This window comes from Stenella coeruleoalba (genome assembly GCF_951394435.1).
Source record: "Stenella coeruleoalba genome assembly, chromosome: 15".
NCBI lineage: Eukaryota > Metazoa > Chordata > Mammalia > Artiodactyla > Delphinidae > Stenella > Stenella coeruleoalba.
Window position 1 is genome coordinate 61,185,034 of NC_137161.1, and position 25,458 is coordinate 61,210,491.

The window sequence follows — 25,458 nt, forward strand, 5'->3', positions numbered from 1 at the left end:
AGTGAAATAAGTCAGAAAGAGAAAAACAAATACCGTATGCTAACATATATATATATATATATATATATATATATATATATATATATATATATATATATATGGAATCTAAGAAAAAAAAAAAGGTCATGAAGAACCTAGGGGTAAGACGGGAATAAAGACACAGACCTACTAGAGAATGGACTTGAGGATATGGGGAGTGGGAAGGGTAAGCTGTGACAAAGTGAGAGAGTGGCATGGACATATATACACTACGAAACATAAAATAGCTAGCTAGTGGGAAGCAGCCGCATAGCACAGGGAGATCAGCTCGGTGCTTTGTGACCACCTAGAGGGGTGGGATAGGGAGGGTGGGAGGGAGGGAGACGCAAGCGGGAAGAGATACGGGAACATATGTATATGTATAACTGATTCACTTTGTTATAAAGCAGAAACTAACACACCATTGTAAAGCAATTATACTCCAATAAAGACGTTAAAAAAATTTTTTAAAAAAGTGTCAGGTACTACCTGTTTCTACCCGTAGGCTTTAATGACTCAGGAGAGTCCAGCAGCGCCCTCTAACCCCCTCCTTTGTCTTTACCCTCCTGTCACACTTTCCCACTGGGCTGTGCCTGGCGACCGCGTTGAGCAGGGGTGGGAGCTTCTCGTGCCAAGTCTGGGTTTGTAACTTTGGGGACAAGGGGGAGGGGGAAGGGAAGATGTTAAGAGGCCCTTAATTGGGGAAAATGTTTTACAAATCTGAATTCCCACGACACCTGGGATTCTCATCAGACCTGTAACAACTCAGATCCTTCCCACCAGAAAAAGATGCAGCCCCTCCTACACCATTTACCACGGGCTCCACTCCAGCACCAGGCATCTGACACATCAAGGCAGGTGAAAGGGTTAGAGGTTAAAAAAGAAAAAAGAGAAAACCATAAGCAACAGGCTTAGTGACTTACAGGGCTTTTTCAAGGGTGATCTTTAGAGAGAAATATGTCTACGTAGAGATTAAGTATGTCATTCACTTATAAAAGAAGAGAAAGGAAAAAAACAAAATCCTATGAAAATTTCTTTAATTTTCATCTTTTGGAAATACATTTTTCATTTTTATTTCCACGATACAAAAATGTTAAATATCTAACAATGATCTATATGAAGCAGATCTACTGAAGCAGATCCACGAGATTCTGTCCCTGTTGTGACCTGTTTCAACAGAGAAAGGGCTGGTACAGGGTGTCGATTTGTCATGATTTCACACACATGCACACACGCCACCTCACCCCCAGATGCCACCAAACAGAGAAGACACCAGGCTAAGATAACGAAAACTGAAAGCAGCGCTACATGGGAAAACAGAAATTAACTTTTCACTCGTACACTCCACCATGAGAAACTCATATCTTAGGGGGAAAACTCTAAATAAATATGCCCCAAAGGTCAAGGCAGGTGTTGACAGCGGTAGAGATTTTCCTACTGGGAAAACAAGCTTGAGAGCCTCATATTTTCACGCAGCGATGGTGGAAAGCAGGCAGACACAACCGAATTCTCTACTGGGAGACATACCCACGCGCTGGGGCTGCCCCCAGGACTGAGCATGAGATGGTGGATGAGAACCTCTCAAAGCAGGAAAGAGTGCAACCCCAAATCAGGATCACAGCACCTAAGAGTGTCGGCTCTTTCTGTGAAATCTCACGGCCAACCTTCCCCATCAGGTGGATTCTTAAACACAGATTCATGACAGGAAGGGTTTCACATGAGCAACAAGTAATGACCTGGTTAATCACGTACACATGACAGCCAACGACATGCTGAGCGCCAGCAGACAGGTGATGCTAAAGAGGACGGAACACAGCCTTGACGATAAAAACTGGGATTTTTCAGGAGACACACACTTGGTTTCAAACCCCTCCTGCACCACATTGGATTCAGTTAAACACAGTATGGCTTCCAAAAATGCCGGCTGCTTCTTTCCTTCTCAGCAACAGCACCAGCGGTTTGTTCCACTCAGGTCTTGGTTACCACGTGTCAGGGACCTCAAAGAGCTTGGCTGAGCTGTCCGAGATGCTTCCTGGTGGGAGAGGACAAAACAAGGTGAACAAGGAGAGGACCACCCCGGGGGGGAAAACAAAAAGACCAGCTGCAAAGACAGCTTTGATCAGGGCCAGGGCCGGGCGGTGGCACGGCCACAAGTGGAGAGAGTCCACGGGTGGGCCTTGCCTATGGAGAGCAGTGCCCGGCAAACAGAGGCCACACTGCGGAAACATCACGGCAGGGCCGAGGAAGTGCCTCCCTGCTTGGGTGCCTCTCTTGATTTTACAGGAGTGACAGTATCTCTCAGTGAGAACACACTCTGTATTCTTTGCTAGCCAGCATGCTGGGCACTTAGTTCATTTAATCTTCATAAAAGCCCAGTTCAGGGGTACCAATATCCCCATTTTACAGATACAAGACATCTAGCGAGTGGCTGAGATGGGGTCCGGATCCTTCCGCAGCACCAAGGTGGCTGGGTTCCTCTGTGCCGTGGTGACCGGCACCCAGATGAGAAATATCAGGGGCTGGCAGCTAGACAGTGGCGGGAAGCCTACCAGTGGGAGTTCAGAGATCCCAAAAGGGGCAAAAGCAGCTTGTAGCTTTTTCCAATTTCAGCAACACTGGCTACAGTCTTCTCGGACTGAAGGGTCTCTTCCGTTACAAACAGTTTCACCCCGAAGTTAGAAGCCCTTCTGCATTCAGCTACTTTCTGCAACAGCAGCAGCAGCACTGGGTCAGGGCCTGGACCACAAATGTCCAGATCCGAGTGAATGGGAATTAAGTCAGGAAACAGCGTGTTCACGATGGAAAATGCACGACCGGGCATTCCCATACCCGTGGTATCATGCATTATTTAAGCCCTAGAGCAGGGCTGGCAGGGAAAAGGGCAAAGCCAGCCCCAGCCGCTAACACACCAAGAGTTCAAAAGGGGGGAGGTCTGTGATGATGCCTGAAGTGGAGAGTAACTTCTAAAAACAGAGGGGAACTCGCTCGGCTGGCAGTGGCTACTGCCAGTGACAGGAATGCCTAAAGGTAACTAGGTCCAAACACATGAAATAACACAGGGAATTCCACTAGAGTGAGAATTCCCACTTCTGCTCATTTATTGAGATGAAGTCCAGACAGACAGGATAAGAAGAGCAGGCGAGGGGTCATTTGAAGTGTTCTGCCCCAAGTCTCGTGGCTGTGTTGCACATGCATCTCTTCGGACTGCTCCTGAGAAGTGAAGATGGGCAGGAGATGGTCCATGTGACAAAGAGTGCCATGATCCAGTTAGAAAAGGAATAAAGGTTATTGAAAAATGAAACAAAACACAAACACAAACACTCCCCTCCCCAGAGCAACTAAATACTACAGACGGCCCATGATAAGACTGAAACCAGCCTGACCCCTCCTCCACCACACATTCACACAACACCTAATTGTAGGGAGGAAAATAAACATCAATAAGGGCATTTTTACAATTCACATATCAAAGAAATATTACAGCAGCCAATCTGCCATTCTAAAGGTAAAAGCCACAACGCCAAATGTGGGGAGCTGAAATAAATTAAAACTAGCTGAGAGGAAAAAAGATAAATGGCTAAAAGCAACAGCGTTGTCATATTTATAATCGCACCCGTGGTTAGCTGGACGGGAGTATATGTGAGTCTGGTGGTACGCCATCAAACGCACAGGAGCGACTCTGTGATGAGCTAGTGAGAAATAACAGAATAAGCAAAAGCTGTGAAGTGAGGCAAGTCTGGCCTGACCATCTCACTAGCTGTAAGACTCCAAGCAACTCTCAGTGCCTCATCTATAAGATGGACTCGATGCTACTTTATGCCACCCAGGACTTCTGAGATTCAGCCAGGTTCCTGGCACAGAGCAAGTTTTTTTTTTTTTCTTTTTTTTTTCTTTGCAGTACGCGGGCCTCTCACTGTTGTGACCTCTCCAGTTGCGGAGCACAGGCTCCGGACACGCAGGCTCAGCGGCCATGGCTCATGGGCCCAGCCGCTCCGCGGCATGTGGGATCTTCCCGGACGGGGGCACAAACCCGCGTCCCCTGCATCGGCAGGCGGACTCTCAACCACTGCGCCACCAGGGAAGCCCTAGAGCAAGTTTTTAATGCACGTTAGGCCCCTTCCCTTAGGGATAAGGTGGCCCAACACTGAACGTGGTGGCTGCCCAGGAAGCCAACAGCCTGCAGTCAGAGAGCTGCCTAAAATGCGCAGCTGCTGAGCAAGAATGATGTGTACGGAGGAAACAGAACTTTACAAACCATGTAAAGGAGACCCAGACCAGAGGGGAGCTGGACGCCACTGCTGGTGTTTGTCCTAGCACCTTCCAGAAAGGGAGAGCTGTAGACCGTTGAAGGATCTGTCTCAAAGCTAACGGACAAAGAGCTATGGTCGGTTTTCCGGCGAACTCACTTTCACAGCCCTGTTTAGTTACTAGAGTGCAAAGAATTATTCAGGAACAATCCTTCTTTTTAAATAGATACTTCAGGACATCTGCCTCCTGCTACGATGGGCCATACCTTGCATCACATACAAAGATTAACTCTAAATGGATTGTATGTCTGCATGTAAAACCTAAAACTGGAAAACTTCTAGAAGAAAACACAAGAGAAGATCTCTGCAATCGAGTAAGGCAAAGATTTCTTAGATATGACAACAAAGGCATAATCCAAGGGAAAAAGATTGATAAATTGGATTTCGTTAAAATTTAAAACTTCTACTATTGAAAGATACTGTTAAGAGAATGAAAAGAAAAGCACAGTCTGGAAGAATTTGTAGAACACCCATAAGGACCTGTATCCTGAATACGTAAGAATACATAAGAACTCTTAAAACTGAATAAGGAGAAAACAAACAGCCCAATGAAAAAATGAGCAAAAGATTTGAACAAACATTTCATTAAAGAGATTTAAATGGACAAATAATCAAATAAAAAGATACTTAACATCATTAGTCATTAGGGAAATTCAAACCAAAGCCATAATGAGATACCAGTACATACCACTAGAATGGCAAAAAGGACAATACCAACACTGGTGAAGGTACAGAGCCACTAAGCCCTCATGCCCGGCTGGTGGGAATGCAAAATGCTGCAGCCACTTTGGAAAACAGCGTGCCAGGTTCTTATAAAATTAAACATACACTTACCACACGACTCAGTAATTCCAGCCTTAGGTATTTTCCCAAAGAAATGAACACTTAGTTCGCACAAAAACTTATACACAAATGTTTATATCTGCTAGATTCTTAGTTGCTAACAACCTAAATGTCAACAGGCAAAATGGATAAATGAACAGTGATATGTCCATAAAATGGACTGCTACTCAGCAGAAAGAAGGAATGAGCCAGTGACATGGGCAAGAACACAGACAAACGTCAAATGTGTTAAGCTAAGTGCAAGACTCAAGGGCTTACTTATTGAATGATTCCATTTAAATGACCTTCTGAAAAAAGCAAAATTACAGGAATAGAAAGCAGATCAGCAGCTGCTGGGATCTATGGATGGGAAGGGGCTGATTGCAAAGGGGCACGAGGGAATCTTCTGGAATAACTGTTCTATTTCTTGAGCACAGTGATGGTTATTTGACTGTACATATTTGTCAAAATTCATCAACTTGTACACCTAAAAGTAATGACATATTGTATGTAAACTGTATCTTAATAAAGCTGACCCTGCAAAAGGTATGAGGAATGTTGTTTTAAAAAAATCCAACAGATTTTAATATGCAATATTATGCTGATAATTAAAATTATTTGACCAAGAGTTTTTTTTTTTAAATGGGGGGAAAACAAGATACTAAACGACATACAGAGTATGATGCCAACTATGTATAAAAACGATAGGCAGGGGCTTCCCTGGTGGCGCAGTGGTTGAGAGTCCGCCTGCCGATGCAGGGGACACGGGTTCGTGCCCTGGTCCGGGAAGATCCCACATGCCGCGGAGCGGCTAGGTCCGTGAGCCATGGCCGCTGAGCCTGCGCGTCTGGAGCCTGTGCTCCGCAATGGGAGAGGCCACAACAGTGAGAGGCCCGCGTAACGCAAATTAAAAAAAAAAAAAAAAGATAGAGTAAAATACTTGTTAACAGAGTATCAGGTAACTAGGGTTTAATGTTCTTTCTAGCTTCCTTCATTTTACTGATTTTCACAGTGAGCACATTATTTTTGTTAACAGAAACAACAAAAGAAACTAAAAAGTGGTAAACACAAAGGGTGATTGTTTCTGCTGATTTACCTTTCATCTAACTAGAGTTGAAAGGGAGAAACTCTGAGCTAAGACAGCTCTTCCCTCACGTGAATCTGAAAAACTACACAGCACACTGGAAATCTGCCGTCCTACCGTTTCCTACAGAGTGGAATTCTGTATAGGGCAAGATCCTCTGGGGTGCCATACAGGAGTTTTTAAGTAGGAAGTGCTCCAAAGGGCCTGGTCGTGGGGTGGTATCCACACCAAGAAAGCAGGGCTCCCCTGGATGGTGTGTGGGGAGCCCCCGAGGTATGCCTGGAGGAAGAGGGAGGCGCAGGGAGTGTGCCGCCCCACAGGGCAGCACACTCCTCAGTTAGGCTGAAATCTGCATTTTAATTGAGGAATTAAAAAGTTCTTTGGGAGGTCGTTTGACATCCCTAGCCTGGCCGCTCAAGTGACCGATAGCACCAACTGCAGATCGTGTTCCTCACTTCAGGAGACCTCCAACAGCACAAGGAGACCGCTGTTCTAGGTAGACTCCCTACTTTTATACTGTAACCCTAGGGGTTTAAACTGGAAAGGTTCAGCAGATTAGTCAAGACTACAATAAAACCTGCGGCTCTTGGAAACCATGTAAGGCTCTAATGTGTTGGGTTTTTCTTTTTTTAATAAATTTATTTTATTTTTGGCTGCGTTGGGTCTTCGTTGCAGGCTTTTCTCTCGTTGCGGCGAGCGGGGGCTACTCTTCATTGCGGTGCACGGGCTTCTAATTGCGGTGGCTTCTCTTGTTGAGCACGGGCTCCAGGCGCGTGGGCTTCAGTGGTTGTGGTACGCGGGCTCAGTAGTTGTGGCTTGCAGGCTCTAGAGCGTGGGCTCAGCAGTTGTGGCACATGGGCTTAGTTACTCCACCGCATGTGGGATCTTCCCAGACCAGGGCTCGAACCCGTGTCCCCTGCACTGGCAGGTGGATTCTTAACCACTGTGCCACCAGGGAAGCCCTGTGTTGGATTTTAAATGTAAAGTGGAAAGGAAACTTGGAACAACTCTATCATGTGACAAAAAGTCACCAGGAACAGTCCACAGCTCGGCCCTGTTCCGTGAACACTGTCTAACAGGCACTGCCGGAGCCTCTGGCTAGTGGACAGTCCATCTTTATTTTGAGACTGGCCAGTCTCGTCAGCATCAGGCCACTGGAACACAATTCACTTACTCAGCAAGAGCAAGTGCGCTGTGGACACCCATCCATTACTATCTGGGGAACATTTCTTGGACAGTTTACTCCAGCATAAATGGCACACAGAGCTGTTTCCTTTATATACCAATGAAGAATATACCTTGAATGCCCCAGTGGAAAGCAGACAGCATTACCAATCTACACTAACTGCAATAAATATAAAGGGAGGGGATTTATATTATACATTTGCTTCCTGAAAATAGGATAGAAACAACTACAGTTACGAGAAATATTTACTAAGTACATAACATGTACATAAAAAGCTCCAAAAGAGAATAATGTCTCGGACTTTTACTGCATGACTTCATCACAAGAAAATCCAGGTTGGTAGTTGTTTCTGATCTAGAACAGATGCCAGAAATATTCACCTTTGCAAAGAATCCTTTGTTTCCTCTAAAGTTTGGATAAACTTCACATTTTCCAGAGTGGTACAAGGCCTTTGCTCTGGATCAGACAGCCCTCCCCGCCACCCCCAATAACAGCTGTATTTGACTTTGCATATTTGTGATTCTGTGAGCCTTGGTTTCCTCTCTATAAATTAGATATAATGATATCTACACCTTACTTGGTTTTTATAACGACTAGACCATAAAGGACGTTCCTAGCACAATGTCCGGTATATAATATCAACTCAATAAATGGTTATTTCTTCTATAACTTAAGTCATTTTGTTATCTTGGAAGGTGTCCAGTACTTAACTCTTAGTGTATCTTTGATACTAAATTGTGTAACTAAGAAAAATGACACTGTTTTGTGTGGGATTTATCGAGCATCAGTGTCCCGGGATTGCTACGGTACATGATATTCTATGGCCGTACTTTTTGCTACTTTCCCCTCGGAAAACAGAACATTTCCTACAGGTGGAATGCTGTCTTTTATGTTTTTCATGCCTTCACTAGCAGTGTACTGGGCAACCAACGCACCCTAGTGAATCATCTGAGCACCTGTCAAGATAACATCCCCAGTAGGAACGCTCAGGCTAGATGCCTTAGAACCCATCTGTGCAGGACAGACGGAGCCACACTGTACCAGACACTCTAATCCAGTTCTGGCCGACATCAATCCAGGCCCTGGGATTCTCTGAACCTTTGGGAGATTCATACAGACCCTTTAGAGTCCGAACTTTGTACTGTTGCTCATTTTAGGACCTCCTTAAAGTAAATGAGCAATCAAAATCATATGACTTACCAAGTCCAGCACCCGATATCTTGACCTACATCCAGCTGATACTATTAGGACTACATGCTTAAAACAAACCTGCTAAAGAGGATCCAGGAAACTTCCAGCCTTGCGTCAGAAGGTCTTAGTGAATGGTGCTCCAGAAGAAAACTCAATGATCTCAAGTTCTCTGATTCAATTAAAAGTTGTCAAGATGCTTCTCTTTTTTTAGCTGGATTGACAAAGAAGTACAAAAACCTATCTTTTTTTTTTTTTTTAGCTCAAATCTTGTGGCAGTGACAGCTTTACTGTCAATGGGAGGGAAAAAAAAACTATTTTAATGATGGTATTATAAATTCAAAACCCCAAATAACTCATAGAAAGTTTTCACTTAAAACGATGAAAGTTATAAAAGGAGCTAATCTACTGATGCAATCTATTATTAGGTATTTTAATACCTTTGAGACTGTGCTGAGATAGAAGGGAAAAAACCTAAAATCCTGTCCCTGAGAAGTAACAGATAAGTGAAAAAATTAAAGAGAATGATGTGAAGGAAAGCTATACAAGAGGGGAAAAGTGCCCCGCCCCACAACATGCTTGGGGTGAGCTCTGAAAGTCATGCTAACATTTAATATTTAAGATTTGTGAAGCAGGTACAATGCGGCAGTGGCAACAAGTTATCAAAGATGAAGACTAAGTATGTTACAGATTAAAAACTTCTCTAATACCTAAATGAGGGAAAGGGAGACTCACAGATTCAAGAGACAGTTAAAATACACGACCCAGACTTCAAACAAGAGTTTAAGTTTTCAGTTAAAGTTAAGCTTTAGCATAATGTATAAAAGGCATCTGTGACATTTTTGCTGCTTCTTTGATTTCATTCATATCAATGAGATTCAGAAAACGCCCTGCAGGCAGATCGAGCCACATGTAAAAAGAGGAATTAACTGAAACACAATGGATTCTTGGCTTGAGTGTGAATCAAGTTCCAGGCTTCCACTCCCATCCTTTGATTTGACTGTTGGTTCCACTAACAGGGGTGACTATCAGGAAGCAAGATAAAGGAGAAGAGTAATTTTGGCTTGCAGGCATCCCCCTCATCACGTAACTGTGCTAAAAGGTACTCACTTTATTGCAGGCCTGACTTAAGGGCTCTGTGATCTTGGGCAAGTCACATAACCTTCAGGCCTCCGCTGTTTCCTCACTCCTTTTCTTTTCTTTCTTTAATTTTTTTTTATCGAAGTGTAGTTGATTTACAATGTCGTGTTAATTTCTGGTGTGCAGCAAAATGATTCATTTATATATATATTCTTTTTCATATTCTTTTCCACTATGGTTTATTACAGGATATTGAATATAGTTCCCTGTGATACACAATATGACCTTGTTTACCTATTTTACATATAGTAGTTTGGATTTGATAATCCCAAACTCCTAATTTATCCCTCCTCCACACCCTTTCCCCTTTGGTAACCATAAATTTTTTTTCTATGTCTGTGAGTCTGTTTCTGTTTTGCAAATAAGTTCATTTGTATCATATTTTAGATTCCACATGTAAGTGATATCACATGGTATTTGTCTTTCTCTTTCTGACTTACTTCACTTAGTATGATAATTTCTAGGTCCATCCATGTTGCTGCAAATGGCATTATTTCGTTCTTTTTTTATGACTTAGTAGTATTCCATTGTATACATGTACCACATCTTCTTTCCATTCATCTGTTGATGGACATTTAGGGTACTTCCATGTCTTGGCTACTGTAAACAGTGCTGCTATGAACACTGGGGTGCACATATCTTTTCGAATTAGAGTTTTCTCCAGATATATGCCCAGGAGAGGGATTGCTGGATCATATGGTAGTTCTATTTTTAGTTTTTTAAGGAACCTCCATATGGTTTTACATAGTGGCTGTACCAATTTACATTCCCACCAACAGTGTAGGAGGGTTCCCTTTTCTCCACACCCTCTCCAGCATTTGTTATTTGTAGATGTTTAATGATGGCTATTCTGACCAGTATGAGGTGATACCTCATTGTAGTTTTGATTTGCATTTCTCTAATAATTAGTGATACTGAGCATCTTTTCATGTGCCTGTTGGCCATCTGCATGTCTTCTTTGGAGAAACGTCTACTTAGGACTTCTGCCCATTTGTTGATTGTACTGTTTTTTGTTGTTGTTGTTGTTGAGTTGCATGAGCTGTTTGTATATTTGGGAAATTAAGCCCTTGTTGGACGCATCATTTGCAAATATTTTCTCCCATTCTGGAGGTTGTCTTTTCATTTTCTTTATAGTTTCCTTTGCTGTACAAAAGCTTGTAAGTTTGATTAGATCCCATTTGTTTATTTTTCTTTTTATTTCTACTGCCTTGGGAGACTGACCTAAGAAAACATGGCTACGATTTATGCCAGAGAATGTTTTGCCTATGTTCTCTTCTAGGAATTTTATGGTGTCATGTCTTATATTTAAGTCTTTAAGCTATTTTGAATTTATTTTTGTGAGGGAGTCTTCTAACTTCACTGATTTACATGCAGCTTTCCAGTTTTCTCAACATCACTTGCAGAAGACACTGCCTTTTCTCAGGCGTCAGTTTTCTTAATTGTAAAATGGACCATCATGCCTACTTCAGAGATTTAAACGAAAGCATTTCCATCAAGCACGAAGTGCAGGGGTGGGGGGGTGGATGAATTGGGAGATTGGGATTGACATATATACACTACTATGTATAAAATACATAACTAATGAGAACCTACTGTATAGCACAGGGAACTTTACTCAGTGCTCTGTGGTGACCTAAATGGGAAGGAAATCTAAAAAAGAGGGGATATATGTATATGTGTAACTGAATCACTTTGCTGTATAGCGGAAACTAACACAACATTGTAAAGCAACTATACTCTAATAAAAATTAATTAAAAAAAATAAAGATAGGATCCGAACATGCCACATCTAAGGAACTCAGGATGGTGGAGTGGTTGCCTTCACATGTGATGTAGGCTCCTATGTCAGAGAAGAGGCGAAGGCTCTAAGAGTCCATATTTTTAGGGGAGAGAGCAGAAGCAAGAAGACCCACAATCCTGCAGCCTGTGGAAAGAAAACCACATTCACAGAAAGACATACAAAATGAAAAGGCAGAGGACTATATACCAGATGAAGGAACAAGATAAAACCGCAGAAAAACAACTAAATGAAGTGGAGATAGGCAACCTTCCAGAAAAAGAGTTCAGAATAATGATAGTGAAGATGATGCAGGACCTCGGAAAAAGAATGGAGGCAAAGATGGAGAGGATGCAAGAAATGTTTAACAAAGACCTAGAAGAATTAAAGAACAACAAACCTGGAAGACAGAATGGTGGAATTCAATGCTATGGAACAGAGTAAAGAAAAAAGGATGAAAAGAAATGAAGACGGCCTAAGAGACCTCTGGGACAACATTAAACACACCAACATTTGCATTATAGGGGTCTCAGAAAGAGAAGAGAGAAAGAAAGGACTCAAAAAAAATATTTGAAGAGATTATAGTGGAAAACTTCCCTAACATGGGAAAGGAAAGAGCTGCCCAAGTCCAGGAAGCACAAAGAGTCCCAGGCAGGATAAACCTAAGGAGAAACATGCCGAGACACATAGTAATCAAACTGACAAAAATTAAAGACAAAGAAAAATTATTAAAAGCAACAAGGGAAAACGACAAATAACATGCAAGGGAACTCCCATAAGGTTAACAGCTGATTTCTCAGCAGAAACTACAAGCCAGAAGGGAGTGGCATGATATATTTAAAGTGATGAAAGGGAAGAACCTACAACCAAGATTACTTTACCTGGCAAGGATCTCATTCAGATTCAACGGAGAAAGCAACTGCTTTACAGACAAGCAAAAGCTAAGAGAATTCAGCACCACCAAACCAGCTTTACAACAAATGCTAAAGGAACTTCTCTAAGTGGGAAACACAAGAGAAGAAAAGGACCTACAAAAACAAACCCAAAACAATTAAGAAAATGGTAATAGGAACATACATATTGATAATTACCTTAAATGGGAATGGATTAAATGCTCCAACGAAAAGACACAGGCTCACTGAATGGATACAAAAACAAGACTCATATATATGTTGTCTACAAGAGACCCACTTCAGACCTAGGGACACATACAGACTGAAAGTGAGGGAATAGAAAAAGATACTCCATGCAAATGGAAAACAAAAGAAAGCTGGAGTAGCAATACTCACATCAGACAAAACAGACTTTAAAATAAAGAATGTTACAAGAGACAAGGAAGGACACTACATAATGATCAAGGGATCAATCCAAGAAGAAGATATAACAATTATAAATATATATGCACCCAACATAGGAGCACCTCAATACATAAGACAACTGCTAACAGCTATAAAAGAGGAAACCGACAGTAACACAGTAATAGTGGGGGACTTTAACACGTCACTTACACCAATGGATAGATCATCCACACAGAAAATTAATAAGGAAACACAAGCTTTAAATGACACAACAGACCAGATAGATTTAATTGATATTTATAGGACATTCCATCCGAAAACAGTGATTACACTTTCTTCTCAAGTGCACACGGAACATTCTCCAGGATAGATCACATCTTGGGTCAAAAATCAAGCCTTCATAAATTTAAGAAAACTGAAATCACATCAAGCATCTTTTCTGACCAAAACGCTATGAGATTAGAAATAAATTACAGAGAAAAAACCATAAAAAACATAAACATATGGAAGCTAAACAATAAACAATACATTACTAAATAACCAAGATATCACTGAAGAAATCAAAGAGAAATCAAAAAATACCTAGAGACAAATGACAATGAAAACATGATGATCCAAAACCTATGGGATGCAGCAAAAGCACTTTTAAGAGGGAAGTTTATAGCAATACAATCCTACCTCAAGAAACAAGAAATATCTCAAATAAACAATCTAACCTTACACCTAAAGGAACTAGAGAAAGAAGAACAAACAAAACCCAAAGTTAGCAGAAGGAAAGAAATCGTAAAGATCAGAGCAGAAATAAATGAAATAGAAACAAAGAAAACAATTGCAAAGATCAATAAAACTAAAACCTGGTTCTTTGAGAAGATAAACAAAATTCATAAACCTTTAGCCAGACTCATCAAGAGATAGAGAACTCAAATCAATAAAATTAGAAATGAAAAAGGAGAAGTTACAACAGATACCACAGAAATACAAAGCATTGTAAGAGACTACTACAAGCAGCCCTATGCTAACAAAATGGACAACCTGGAAGAAATGGACAAATTCTTAGGAAGGTATAACCTTCCAAGAGTGAACAAGGAAGAAATAGAAAATATGAACAGACCAATCACAAGTAATGAAATTGAAACTGTGATTAAAAATCTTCCAACAAACAAAAGTCCAGGACCAGGTGGCTTCACAGGTGAATTCTATCAAACATTTAGAGAAGAGCTAACACCCATCATTCTCAAACTCTTCCAAAAACTGCAGAGGAAGGGACACTCCCAAACTCATTCTATGAGGCCACCATCACCCTGATACCAAAACTAGACAAAAATACTACAGAAAAAGAAAATTACAGACCAATATCATTGATGAATATAGATGCAAAACTCCTCAACAAAATACTAGCAAACAGAATCCAACAACACATTAAAAGGGTCATACACCATGATCAAGTGGGATTTTTCCTAGGGATGCAAGGATTCTTCAATATACGCAAATCAATCAATGTGATACACCATATTAACAAACTGAAGAATAAAAACCATATGATCATCTCAATAGAGGCAGAAAAAGCTTTTGACAAAATTCAACACCCATTTATGACCAAAAAAACTCTCCAGAAAGTGGGGATAGAGGGAACCTACCTGAACACAATAAAGGCCATATATGACAAACCTACAGCAAACATCATTCTCAATGGTGATAAACTGAAAGCATTTCCTCTAAGATCAGAAACAAGACAAGGATGTCCACTCTTGCCACTACTATTCAACATAGTTTTGGAAGTCCTAGCCATGGCAATCAGAGAAGAAAAAGAAATAAAAGGAATACAAATTGGAAAAGACGAAATAAAACTGTCACTGTTTGCAGATGACATAATATTATATATAGATAATCCTAAAAATACTACCAGAAAACTACTAGAGCTAATCAATGAATCTGGTAAAGTTGCAGGATACAAAATTAATGCACAGAAATCTATGCACTATACACTAACCTATACACTAACAATGAAAGATCAGAAAGAGAAATTTAGGAAACACTCCCACTTACCATTGCAACAAAAAGAATAAAATACCTAGGAATAAACCTACCTAAGGAGGTAAAAGACCCATACTCAGAAAACTATAAGACACTGATGAAAGAAGTCAAAGATGACACAAACAGATGGAGAGATATACCATGTTCTTAGAAAAATCAATATTGTGAACATGACTATACTACCCAAAGCAATCTACAGATTCAATGCAATCCCTATCAAATTACCAATGGCACTTTTACAGAACTAGAACAAAAAAATCTTAAAATTTGTAATGGAGACACAAAAGACCCTGAATAGCCAAAGCAGTCTTGAGGGAAAAAAACAGAGCTGGAGGAATCAGACTCCCTGACTTCAGACTATACTACAAAGCTACAGTAATCAAGACAATAGGGTACTGGCACAAAAACAGAAATATAGATCAATGGAACAGGATAGAAAGTCCAGAGATAAACCCATGCACCTGTGGTCAACTAATCTATACAAAGCAGGCAAGGATATACAATGGAGAAAAGACAGTCTCTTCAATAAGTGGTGCTGGGGAAACTGAACGACATGTAAAAGAATGAAATTAGGACACTCCCTAACACCATACACAAAAATAAACTCAAAATGGATTAAAAACCTAAATGTAAGACTGGACAATATAAAACTCTTAGAGGAAAACATGGGAAGAACATACTTTGACATAAATCACAGCAAGATCTTCTTTGACCCACCTCCTAGAGTAATGGAAATAAACAAAAATAAACAAATGGGTCCTAATGGAACTTAAAAGCTTCTGCACAGCAAAGGAAACTACAAACAAGACGAAAAGACAACCCTCAGAATGGGAGAAAATATTTGCAAACGAATCAACGGACAAAGGATTAATCTCCAAAATATATAAACAGCTCATGCAGCTCAATATTTAAAAAACAAACAGCCCAATCAAAAAGTGGGCAGAAGACCTAAATAGACATTTCTCTAAAGAAGACATACAGATGGCCAAGAGGCACATGAAAATCTGCTCAACATCACTAATTATTAGAGAAATGCAAATCAAAACTACAATGAGGTATCACCTCACGCTGGTTAGAATGGGCATCATCAGAAAATCTACAAACAACAAAAGCTGGAGAGGGTGTGGAGAAAAGGGAACCCTCTTGCACTGTTGGTGGGAATGTAAATAGATACAGCCACTAAAGAGAGGTTCCTTAAAAAACTAAAAATAGAATTACCATATGACACAGCAATCCCATTACTGGACATATACCCTGAGAAAACCATAATTCAAAAAGACACATGCGCCCCAGTGTTCACTGCAGCACTATTTACAGTAGCCAAGTCATGGAAGCAACCTAAATGCCCATCGACAGATGAATGGATAAAAAAGATGTGGTACATATATACAATGGAATATTACTCCACCATAAAAAGGAACAAAATTGGGTCATTTGTAGAGACATGGATGGACCTAGAGACTGTCATACAGAGTGAAGTAAGTTAGAAAGAGAAAAACAAATATCATATATTAACGCACATTTGTGTAATCTAGAAAAATGGTACAGACGAACCGGTTTGCAAAGCATAAGTAGAGACACAGATGTAGAGAACAAATGTATGGACACCAAGGGGGGAAAGCAGGGTGTGATGAATTGGGAGATTGGGATTGAAATATATACACTAATATGTATAAAATAGATAATTAATAAGAACCTGCTGTATAAAAAATAAATTCGTTTAAAAAAAACAGAAAAAATAAAGATAAAAAAAAAAAAAGCATGAAGTGCAGTGCAGGGTCATCAGCAAACCTGGTCAGCAGTGGCTGTAATTTCTGTCACCATGTCTGCTAGCTGACCAGGTTCTGGCCCAATCTCCTGAGCAGGGCGTTTCACAGATGCTGGCTTCCCAGCAAGCCCCTTCCTTGCCTGGTACTCGGGTCCTGCTGAGGGTCTGTGCACCATGGGCTGGGTTAGCTCATGGGGCCTCCACAGCATGTCTGGAGGACAGAGAGGATACGGGACTTGGCTCACCTTCTCATTCTGCTCTTACTAGCTACCTGGACCTGCACATTTCTTCACCTCTCTGAGTCCAGACTTCTGCATCACTAAAACAAGGATGAGTCCCTATGTCAGGGCTGTTGTGAGAATGAAATTCAATCAGGAAAGAGAAGGCTCCAGTGTCTAGCACACAGTAGGCATACAACATGTGTTCATTTCCCGTTTCTTTTACTCCTTACATAATTCTGCTTACGAGAGAAATTCAGGTGGCCTGGGGTTTTACTGGGAACAGTGAAAACTCTGCTACTGAAAATAACACATGTAGGAGTAGGCCTCTGTGCAAATTCACATATACATTTAAAATATTGAGGTGACTTTACATACATCAGCAAAGCCTCTAAACCGTGGAGGACAGAGAGAAGGTTACCAAAACAGACTTAACCATCTTTAACAAGGAGGCCCCCACCAAGCCTCACTCTATCAAGAGCCAGGGCTTTTCGGAGATTCCTCAAATTAAATTAAAATGATCTGAAAAACATCTGGTCCCGTTTTAGGCTACATGGGCTTTGTTATCGACTGAAGCCCTGCTATAATCTCTCCCCCCAAATAAGAGTTTCTAGAACATTAAAGAAGACACAGCTCTAGAACCTTAGTGAGATTCAATACACACCTGTCGGAGAAAGGTCCTTCTTCATCCTTTTTAATTTCTTGGCCTTTTTCCTTCCCTCTGAGAGGGATTCTGCACAGGGATCTGTCTGCTCAAGCTCAGTGTCAGAAATCTCCCCTGATACTCTGGCCTCCAGGACACCTTCTGCTTGACTGGGACTCAGATTTCTCTTTCCTACTGTGCTGGTGGCTGTGAGACTGAAATGCAAGTGGAACAACATGAAAGGTGTTGAGAGTAAGTGGAAGACTAAACCTATAAAAATATTTTAACACTCTTAATTCTATTAACACTTAACTAGCAATCAAACAACATGGGTAGCTGCTGCCTGGAGGTGCAAGTTAAAGACCTTACTGTGAACTGAAGTCTGAAAGTTTACCCACAACAAGCTTATTCAGAAGAAACTTCTACACCAGGCTTGTGCACAGATATACACAAATCTAAGCTGTTCATAGTGTTTAAAAGAAAAAAATTTTAAGAAAATTCCTGGTCTTTATTTTGATAGAGTTACCCTAACAGAAGAGTAGAATAGTAGAGCAACCATAACAAAATAACAGTCTGGATTACATTAAATCACAAGACAGCATTGTTACTTGCATGCTGCCTGATGGATACACAGTAGAGCAGGAGAATTCTTGAGTCTGCCGGCTGTCACACCGCTCGTGCATTTGAACACTTAAAAGGTATACCCCACCTTCATATAATTCTCTTCCATTCCAAAAAGGTGACTTGTCAAGATTATAATTAAACCTGGCTTCATTTTAAAAGCTTTATAGGATCTGACATGTTGAATTAGATCAGATTACATGTCCTGATTTTCCTTAAGAAAATATGTTCCCTGAATCAGAACTTGATAATAACAGAGACCACAGGGCCAGTGTGAGTCCTGTCTCCTCTAAATGAGTCTTATAAACAGGTTTTTTTTTTATAGCCCCCACGTTATGAAAAGCATAAAGAATCTAGTCATTCCCCCTAAGGGAGGCCATTCAGGCACAGAGTGGGGTGCGGAGAGGGAGAGAGAGAGAACATGAGCAAGCTCCTGTGTCAGCCCTCCCTAGGAAGTGAACGCTTTATTTTATTTTTAAATATATTTATTTATTTACTTTATTTTTGGCTGCATTGGGTCTTGGTTGCTGTGAGTGGGCTTTTTCTCTAGTTGTGGCAAGTGGGGGCTACTCTTCATTGCAGTGCGCAGGCTTCTCATTGCGGTGGCTTCGTGTGGAGCATGGGCTCTAGGCATCCGGGCTTCAGTAGTTGTGGCACATGGGCTCAGTAGTTGTGGCACGTGGGCTCAGTAGTTGTGGATTGCGAGCTGTAGAGTGCAGGCTCAGTAGCTGTGGTGCACGGGCTTAGTTGCTCCATGGCATTTGGGATCTTCCTGGACCAGGGGCTCAAACACGTGTCCCCTGCAATGGCAGGCGGATTCTTAACCACTGTGCCACCAGCAAAGTCCCGAAGTGAACGCTTTAAAATGTTACATATCAAAAACTTGGGGGACTTCCCTGGTGGTCCAGTAGTTAAGACTCTGCGCTCCCAATGCTGGTGGCAGGGTTCGATCCCTGGTCAGGGAACTACATCCCACACGCATGCCGCAACTAAGGGTTCGCATGCCACAGCTAAGGAGCCTGCCTGCCGCAACTAAGACCCGGCGCAGCCAAATTAAAAAACAAGAACAAAAACAAAAAACTCGGGCTACCCGATGATTCAAGTTCTGCAATGTTACTCTTCCCTGTTCCTTACTTCCTCACTCATGTGAAGAAGGTGGTGGTGCTCAGAAGCCATAGGAAGCAGAACAGAGAGAGCTCAGAGCAGATGGCCTGTTAAGCCTGGCTGGCCAGCCTCCCGCTGTCATCTCTTCACCTGTGTTATATGCAGCTTTTGGAAACATCTTTTATTGAGGGGATATGAAGAAAAGGAGAATACCAAAGGTAGTATTTTGGGGGGAGAGTTATTAGAAATTCATGCTAGGGGACTTCCAGGAAGATGGCGGAAGAGTAAGACGCGGAGATCACCTTCCTCCCCACAGATACACCAGAAATACATCTACGCGTGGAACAACTCCTACGGAGCACCCACTGAACGCTGGCAGAAGACCTCAGACCTCCCAAAAGGCAAGGAACCCCCCACGTACCTGGTTAGGGCAAAAGAAAAAAATAAACAGAGACAAAAGGATAGGGACGGGTCCTGCACCAGCGGGAGAGAGCTGTGAAGGAGGAAAAGTGTCCACACACTAGGAAGCCCCTTCGCGGCGGAGATTTCGGGTGGCGGAGTGGGGGAGCTTCGGCGGCGGAGACTGCGGGTGGCAGAGTGGGGGAGCTTGGGAGCCGCGGAGGAGAGCACAGCAACAGGGGTGCGGAGGGCAAAGCGGAGAGATTCCAGCGCAGAGGATCGGGGCCGACCGGCACTCACCAGCCGAGAGGCTTGTCTGCTCGCCCGCCAGGGCGGGCGGGGCTGGGAGCTGAGGCTCTGGCTTCTGTCGGAGCGCCGGGAGAGGACTGAGGTTGGCGGCGTGAACACAGCCTGCAGGGCGTTAGTGCACCGCGGCTAGCCGGGAGGGAGTCTGGGGAAAAGTCTGGACCTGCCGAAGAGGCAAGAGACTTTTTCTTCCCTTTTTGTTTCCTGGTGCACGAGGAGAGGGGATTAAGAACGCTGCTTAAGAGAGCTCCAGAGAGGGGCGTGAGGGGCGGCTAAAAGCGCGGAGCCCAGAGACAGACATGAGACGCTAAGGCCGCTGCTGCCGCCACCAAGAAGCCTGTGTGCGAACACAGGTCACTATCCACACCCCCTTCCGGGGAGCCTGTGCAGCCCGCCACTGCCAGGGTCCCGGGATCCAGGGACAACTACCCTGGGAGAACGCACGGCGCGCCTCAGGCTAGCAACGTCACGCTGGCCTCTGCCGCCGCAGGCCCGCCCCCCACTCCGTGACCCTCCCTACCCCGGCCTGAGTGAGCCAGAGCCTCCGAATCAGCGGCTCCTTTAACCCCGTCCTGTCTGAGCAAAGAACAGACGCCCTCCGGCGACCTACACGCACAGGCGGGGCCAAATCCAAAGCTGAGCCCCTGGGAGCTGTGAGAACAAAGCAGAGAAAGGGAAATCTCTCCCAGCAGCCTCAGAAGCAGCGGATTAAAGCTCCACAATCAACTTGATGTACCCTGCATCTGTGGAATACATGAATAGACAACGAATCATCCCAAATTAAGGAGCGGTGTGGATGAAAGGCTCTTGGTGCTGCAGCCAGGAGTTAGTGCTGTGCCTCTGAGGTGGGAGAGCCAACTTCAGGACACTGGTCCACAAGAGGCCTCCCAGCTGCACATAATACCAAACGGCGAAAATCTCCCAGAGATCTCCATCTCAACGCCAGCACCCAGCTTCACTCAACGACCAGCAAGCTACACTGCTGGACATCCTATGCCAAACAACTAGCAAGACAGGAACACAACCCCACCCATTAGCAGAGAGGCTGCCCAAAATCATAATAAGTCTACAGACACCCCAAAACACACCACCAGACGTGGACCTGCCCACCAGAAAGACAAGATCCAGCCTCATCCACCAGAACACAGGCACTAGTACCCTCCACCAGGAAGCCTACACAACCCACTGAACCAACCTTAGCCACTGGGGACCAACACAAAAAACAACAGGAACTACGAACCTTCAGCCTGCAAAAAGGAGACCCCAAACACAGTAAGATAAGCAAAATGAAAAGACAGAAAAACACACAGCAGATAAAGGAGCAAGATAAAAACCCACCAGACCTAACAAATGAAGAGGAAATAGGCAGTCTGCCTGAAAAAGAATTCAGAATAATGATAGTAAAAATGATCCAAAATCTTGGAAATAGAATGGACAAAATGCAAGAATCAGTTAACAAGGACCTAGAAGAACTAAAGATGAAACAAACAATGATGAACAACACAATAGATGAAATGAAAAATACTCTAGATGGGATCAATAGCAGAATAACTGAGGCAGAAGAACGGATAAGTGACCTGGAAGATAAAGTAGTGGAAATAACTACTGCAGAGCAGAATAAAGAAAAAAGAATGAAAAGAACTGAGGACAGTCTCAGAGACCTCTGGGACAACATTAAATGCACAAACATTCGAATTATAGGGGTTCCAGAAGAAGAAGAGAAAAAGAAAGGGACTGAGAAAATATTTGAAGAGATTATAGTTGAAAACTTCCCTAATATGGGAAAGGAAATAGTTAATCAAGTCCAGGAAGCACAGAGAGTCCCATACAGGATAAATCCAAGGAGAAATACGCCAAGACACATATTAATCAAACTGTCAAAAATTAAATACAAAGAAAGCATATTAAAAGCAGCAAGGGAAAAACAACAAATAACACACAAGGGAATCCCCATAAGGTTAACAGCTGATCTTTCAGCAGAAACTCTGCAAGCCAGAAGGGAGTGGCAGGACATATTGAAAGTGTTGAAGGAGAAAAACCTGCAACCAAGATTACTCTACCCAGCAACGATCTCATTCAGATTTGATGGAGAAATTAAAACCTTTACAGACAAGCAAAAGCTGAGAGAGTTCAGCACCACCAAACCAGCTCTACAACAACTGCTAAAGGAACTTCTCTAGGCAAGAAACACAAAAGAAGGAAAAGACCTACAATAACGAACCCAAAACAATTAAGAAAATGGGAATGGGAACACACATATCGATAATTACCTTAAATGTAAATGGACTAAATGCTCCCACCAAAAGACACAGATTGGCTGAATGGATACAAAAACAAGACACATATATTTGCTGTCTACAAGAGACCCACTTCAGACCTAGAGACACATACAGACTGAAAGTAAGGGGATAGAAAAAGGTATTTCATGCAAATGGAAACCAAAAGAAAGCTGGAGTAGCAATTCTCATATCAGACAAAATAGACTTTAAAATAAAGACTATTAGAAGAGACAAAGAAGGACACTACATAATGATCAAGGGATCGATCCAAGAAGAAGACATAACGATTGTAAATATTTATGCACCCAACATAGGAGCACCTCAATACATAAGGCAAATACAGCCAGCCATAAAAGGGGAAATCAACAGTAACACATTCATAGTAGGGGACTTTAACACCCCACTTTCACCAATGGACAGATCATCCAAAATGAAAATAAATAAGGAAACACAAGCTTTAAATGATACATTAAACGAAATGGACTTAATTGATATTTATAGGACATTCCATCCAAAAACAACAGAATACACATTTTTCTCAAGTGCTCATGGAACATTCTCCAGGATAGATCATATCTTGGGTCACAAATCAAGCCTTGGTAAATTTAAGAAAATTGAAATTGTATCAAGTATGTTTTCCGACCACAACGCTATGAGACTAGACATCAATTACAGGAAAAGATCTGTAAAAAATACAAAGACATGGAGGCTAAACAATACACTACTTAATAACGAAGTGATCACTGAAGAAATCAAAGAGGAAATCAAATGACAATGGAGACACGACGACTCAAAATCTATGGGATGCAGCAAAAGCAGTTCTAAGAGGGAAGTTTATAGCAATACAATCCTACCTTAAGAAACAGGAAACATCTCGAATAAACAACCTAACCTTGCACCTAAAGCAATTAGAGAAAGAAGAACAAAAAAACCCCAAAGTTAGCAGGAGGAAAGAAATCATAAAAATCAGATCAGAAATAAATGAAAAAGAAATGAAGGAAACGATAGCAAAGATCAATAAAACTAAAAGCTGGTTCTTTGAAAGGATAAACAAAATTGATAAACCATTAGCCAGACTCATCAAAAAAAAAAGGGAGAAGACTCAAATCAATAGAATTAGAAATGAAAAAGGAGAAGTAACAACTGACACTGCAGAAATACAAAAGATCATGAGAGATTACTACAAGCAACTCTATGCCAATAAAATGGACAACCTGGAAGAAATGGACAAATTCTTAGAAAGGCACAACCTGCCAAGATTGAATCAGGAAGAAACAGAAAATATGAACAGACCAATCACAAGCACTGAAATTGAGACAGTGATTAAAAATCTTCCAACAAGCAAAAGCCCAGGACCAGATGGCTTCACAGGCGAATTCTATCAAACATTTAGAGAAGAGCTATCACCTATCCTTCTCAAACTCTTCCAAAATATAGCAGAGGGAGGAACACTCCCAAACTCATTCTACGAGGCCACCATCACCCTGATACCAAAACCAGACAAGGATGTCACAAAGAAAGAAAACTACAGGCTAATACCACTGATGAACATAGATGCAAAAATCCTCAACAAAATACTAGCAAACAGAATCCAACAGCACATTAAACGGATCATACACCATGATTAAGTGGGGTTTATTCCAGGAATGCAAGGATTCTTCAATATACGCAAATCAATCAACGTGATACACCATATTAACAAATTGAAGGAGAAAAACCATATGATCATCTCAATAGATGCAGAGAAAGCTTTTGACAAAATTCAACACCCATTTATGATAAAAACCCTGCAGAAAGTAGGCATAGAGGGAACTTTCCTCAACATAATAAAGGCCATATATGACAAACCCACAGCCAACATCGTCCTCAATGGTGAAAAACTGAAAGCATTTCCACTAAGATCAGGAACAAGACAAGGTTGCCCACTCTCACCGCTCTTATTCAACATAGTTTTGGAAGTTTTAGCCACAGCAATCAGAGAAGAAAAGGAAATAAAAGGAATACAAATCGGAAAAGAAGAAGTAAAGCTGTCACTCTTTGCAGATGACATGATACTATACATAGAGAATCCTAAAGATGCTACCAGAAAACTACTAGAGCTAATCAATGAATTTGGTAAAGTAGCAGGATACAAAATTAATGCACAGAAATCTCTGGCATTCCTATACACTAAGGATGAAAAATCTGAAAGTGAAATCAAGAAAACACTCCCATTTACCATTGCAACAAAAAGAATAAAATATCTAGGAATAAACCTACCTAAGGAAACAAAAGACCTGTATGCAGAAAATTATAAGACACTGATGAAAGAAATTAAAGATGATACAAATAGATGGAGAGATATACCATGTTCTTGGATTGGAAGAATCAACATTGTGAAAATGACTCTACTACCCAAAGCAATCTATAGATTCAATGCAATCCCTATCAAACTACCACTGGCATTTTTCACAGAACTAGAACAAAAAATTTCACAATTTGTGTGGAAACACAAAAGACCCCGAATAGCCAAAGCAATCTTGAGAACGAAAAACGGAGCTGGAGGAATCAGGCTTCCTGACTTCAGACTATACTACAAAGCTACAGTAATCAAGACAGTATGGTACTGGCACAAAAACAGAAATATATCAATGGAACAAGATAGAAAGCCCAGAGATAAACCCACGCACATATGGTCACCTTATCTTTGATAAAGGAGGCAGGAATGTACAGTGGAGAAAGGACAGCCTCTTCAATAAGTGGTGCTGGGAAAACTGGACAGCTACATTTAAAAGTATGAGATTAGATCACTCCCTAACACCATACACAAAAATAAGCTCAAAATGGATTAAAGACCTAAATGTAAGGCCAGAAACTATCAAACTCTTAGAGGAAAACATAAGCAGGACACTCTATGACATAAATCACAGCAAGGTCCTTTTTGACCCACCTCCTAGAGAAATGGAAATAAAAACAAAAGTAAACAAATGGGACCTAATGAAACTTAAAAGCTTTTGCGCAGCAAAGGAAACCATAAAGAAGACCAAAAGACAACCCTCAGAATGGGAGAAAATATTTGCAAATGAAGCAACTGACAAAGGATTAATCTCCAAAATTTATAAGCAGCTCATGCAGCTTAATAACAAAAAAACAAACAACCCAATCCAAAAATGGGCAGAAGACCTAAATAGACATTTCTCCAAAGAAGATATACAGAGTGCCAACAAACACATGAAAGAATGCTCAACATCACTAATCATTAGAGAAATGCAAATCAAAACTACAAT

The 25,458-nt window shown here is 41.7% G+C and overlaps 1 protein-coding gene across 1 annotated transcript in view; it reads right to left on the reverse strand.

Annotated features, from left to right (window-relative positions):
- Window positions 1-501: 501 nt before the first annotated feature.
- The window catches only part of PARN (poly(A)-specific ribonuclease), a 168,348-nt gene continuing 143,391 nt past the window's right edge, over window positions 502-25,458 (reverse strand). The window contains exons 23-24 of the mRNA XM_079944221.1: window positions 17,505-17,698; window positions 502-2,050 (exon numbers count right to left, since the gene is read on the reverse strand). Of these exons, the coding sequence (XP_079800347.1) occupies window positions 1,998-2,050; window positions 17,505-17,698 (247 nt within the window). The 3' untranslated portion in view covers window positions 502-1,997. The remainder of the gene's footprint in view (window positions 2,051-17,504; window positions 17,699-25,458) is intronic.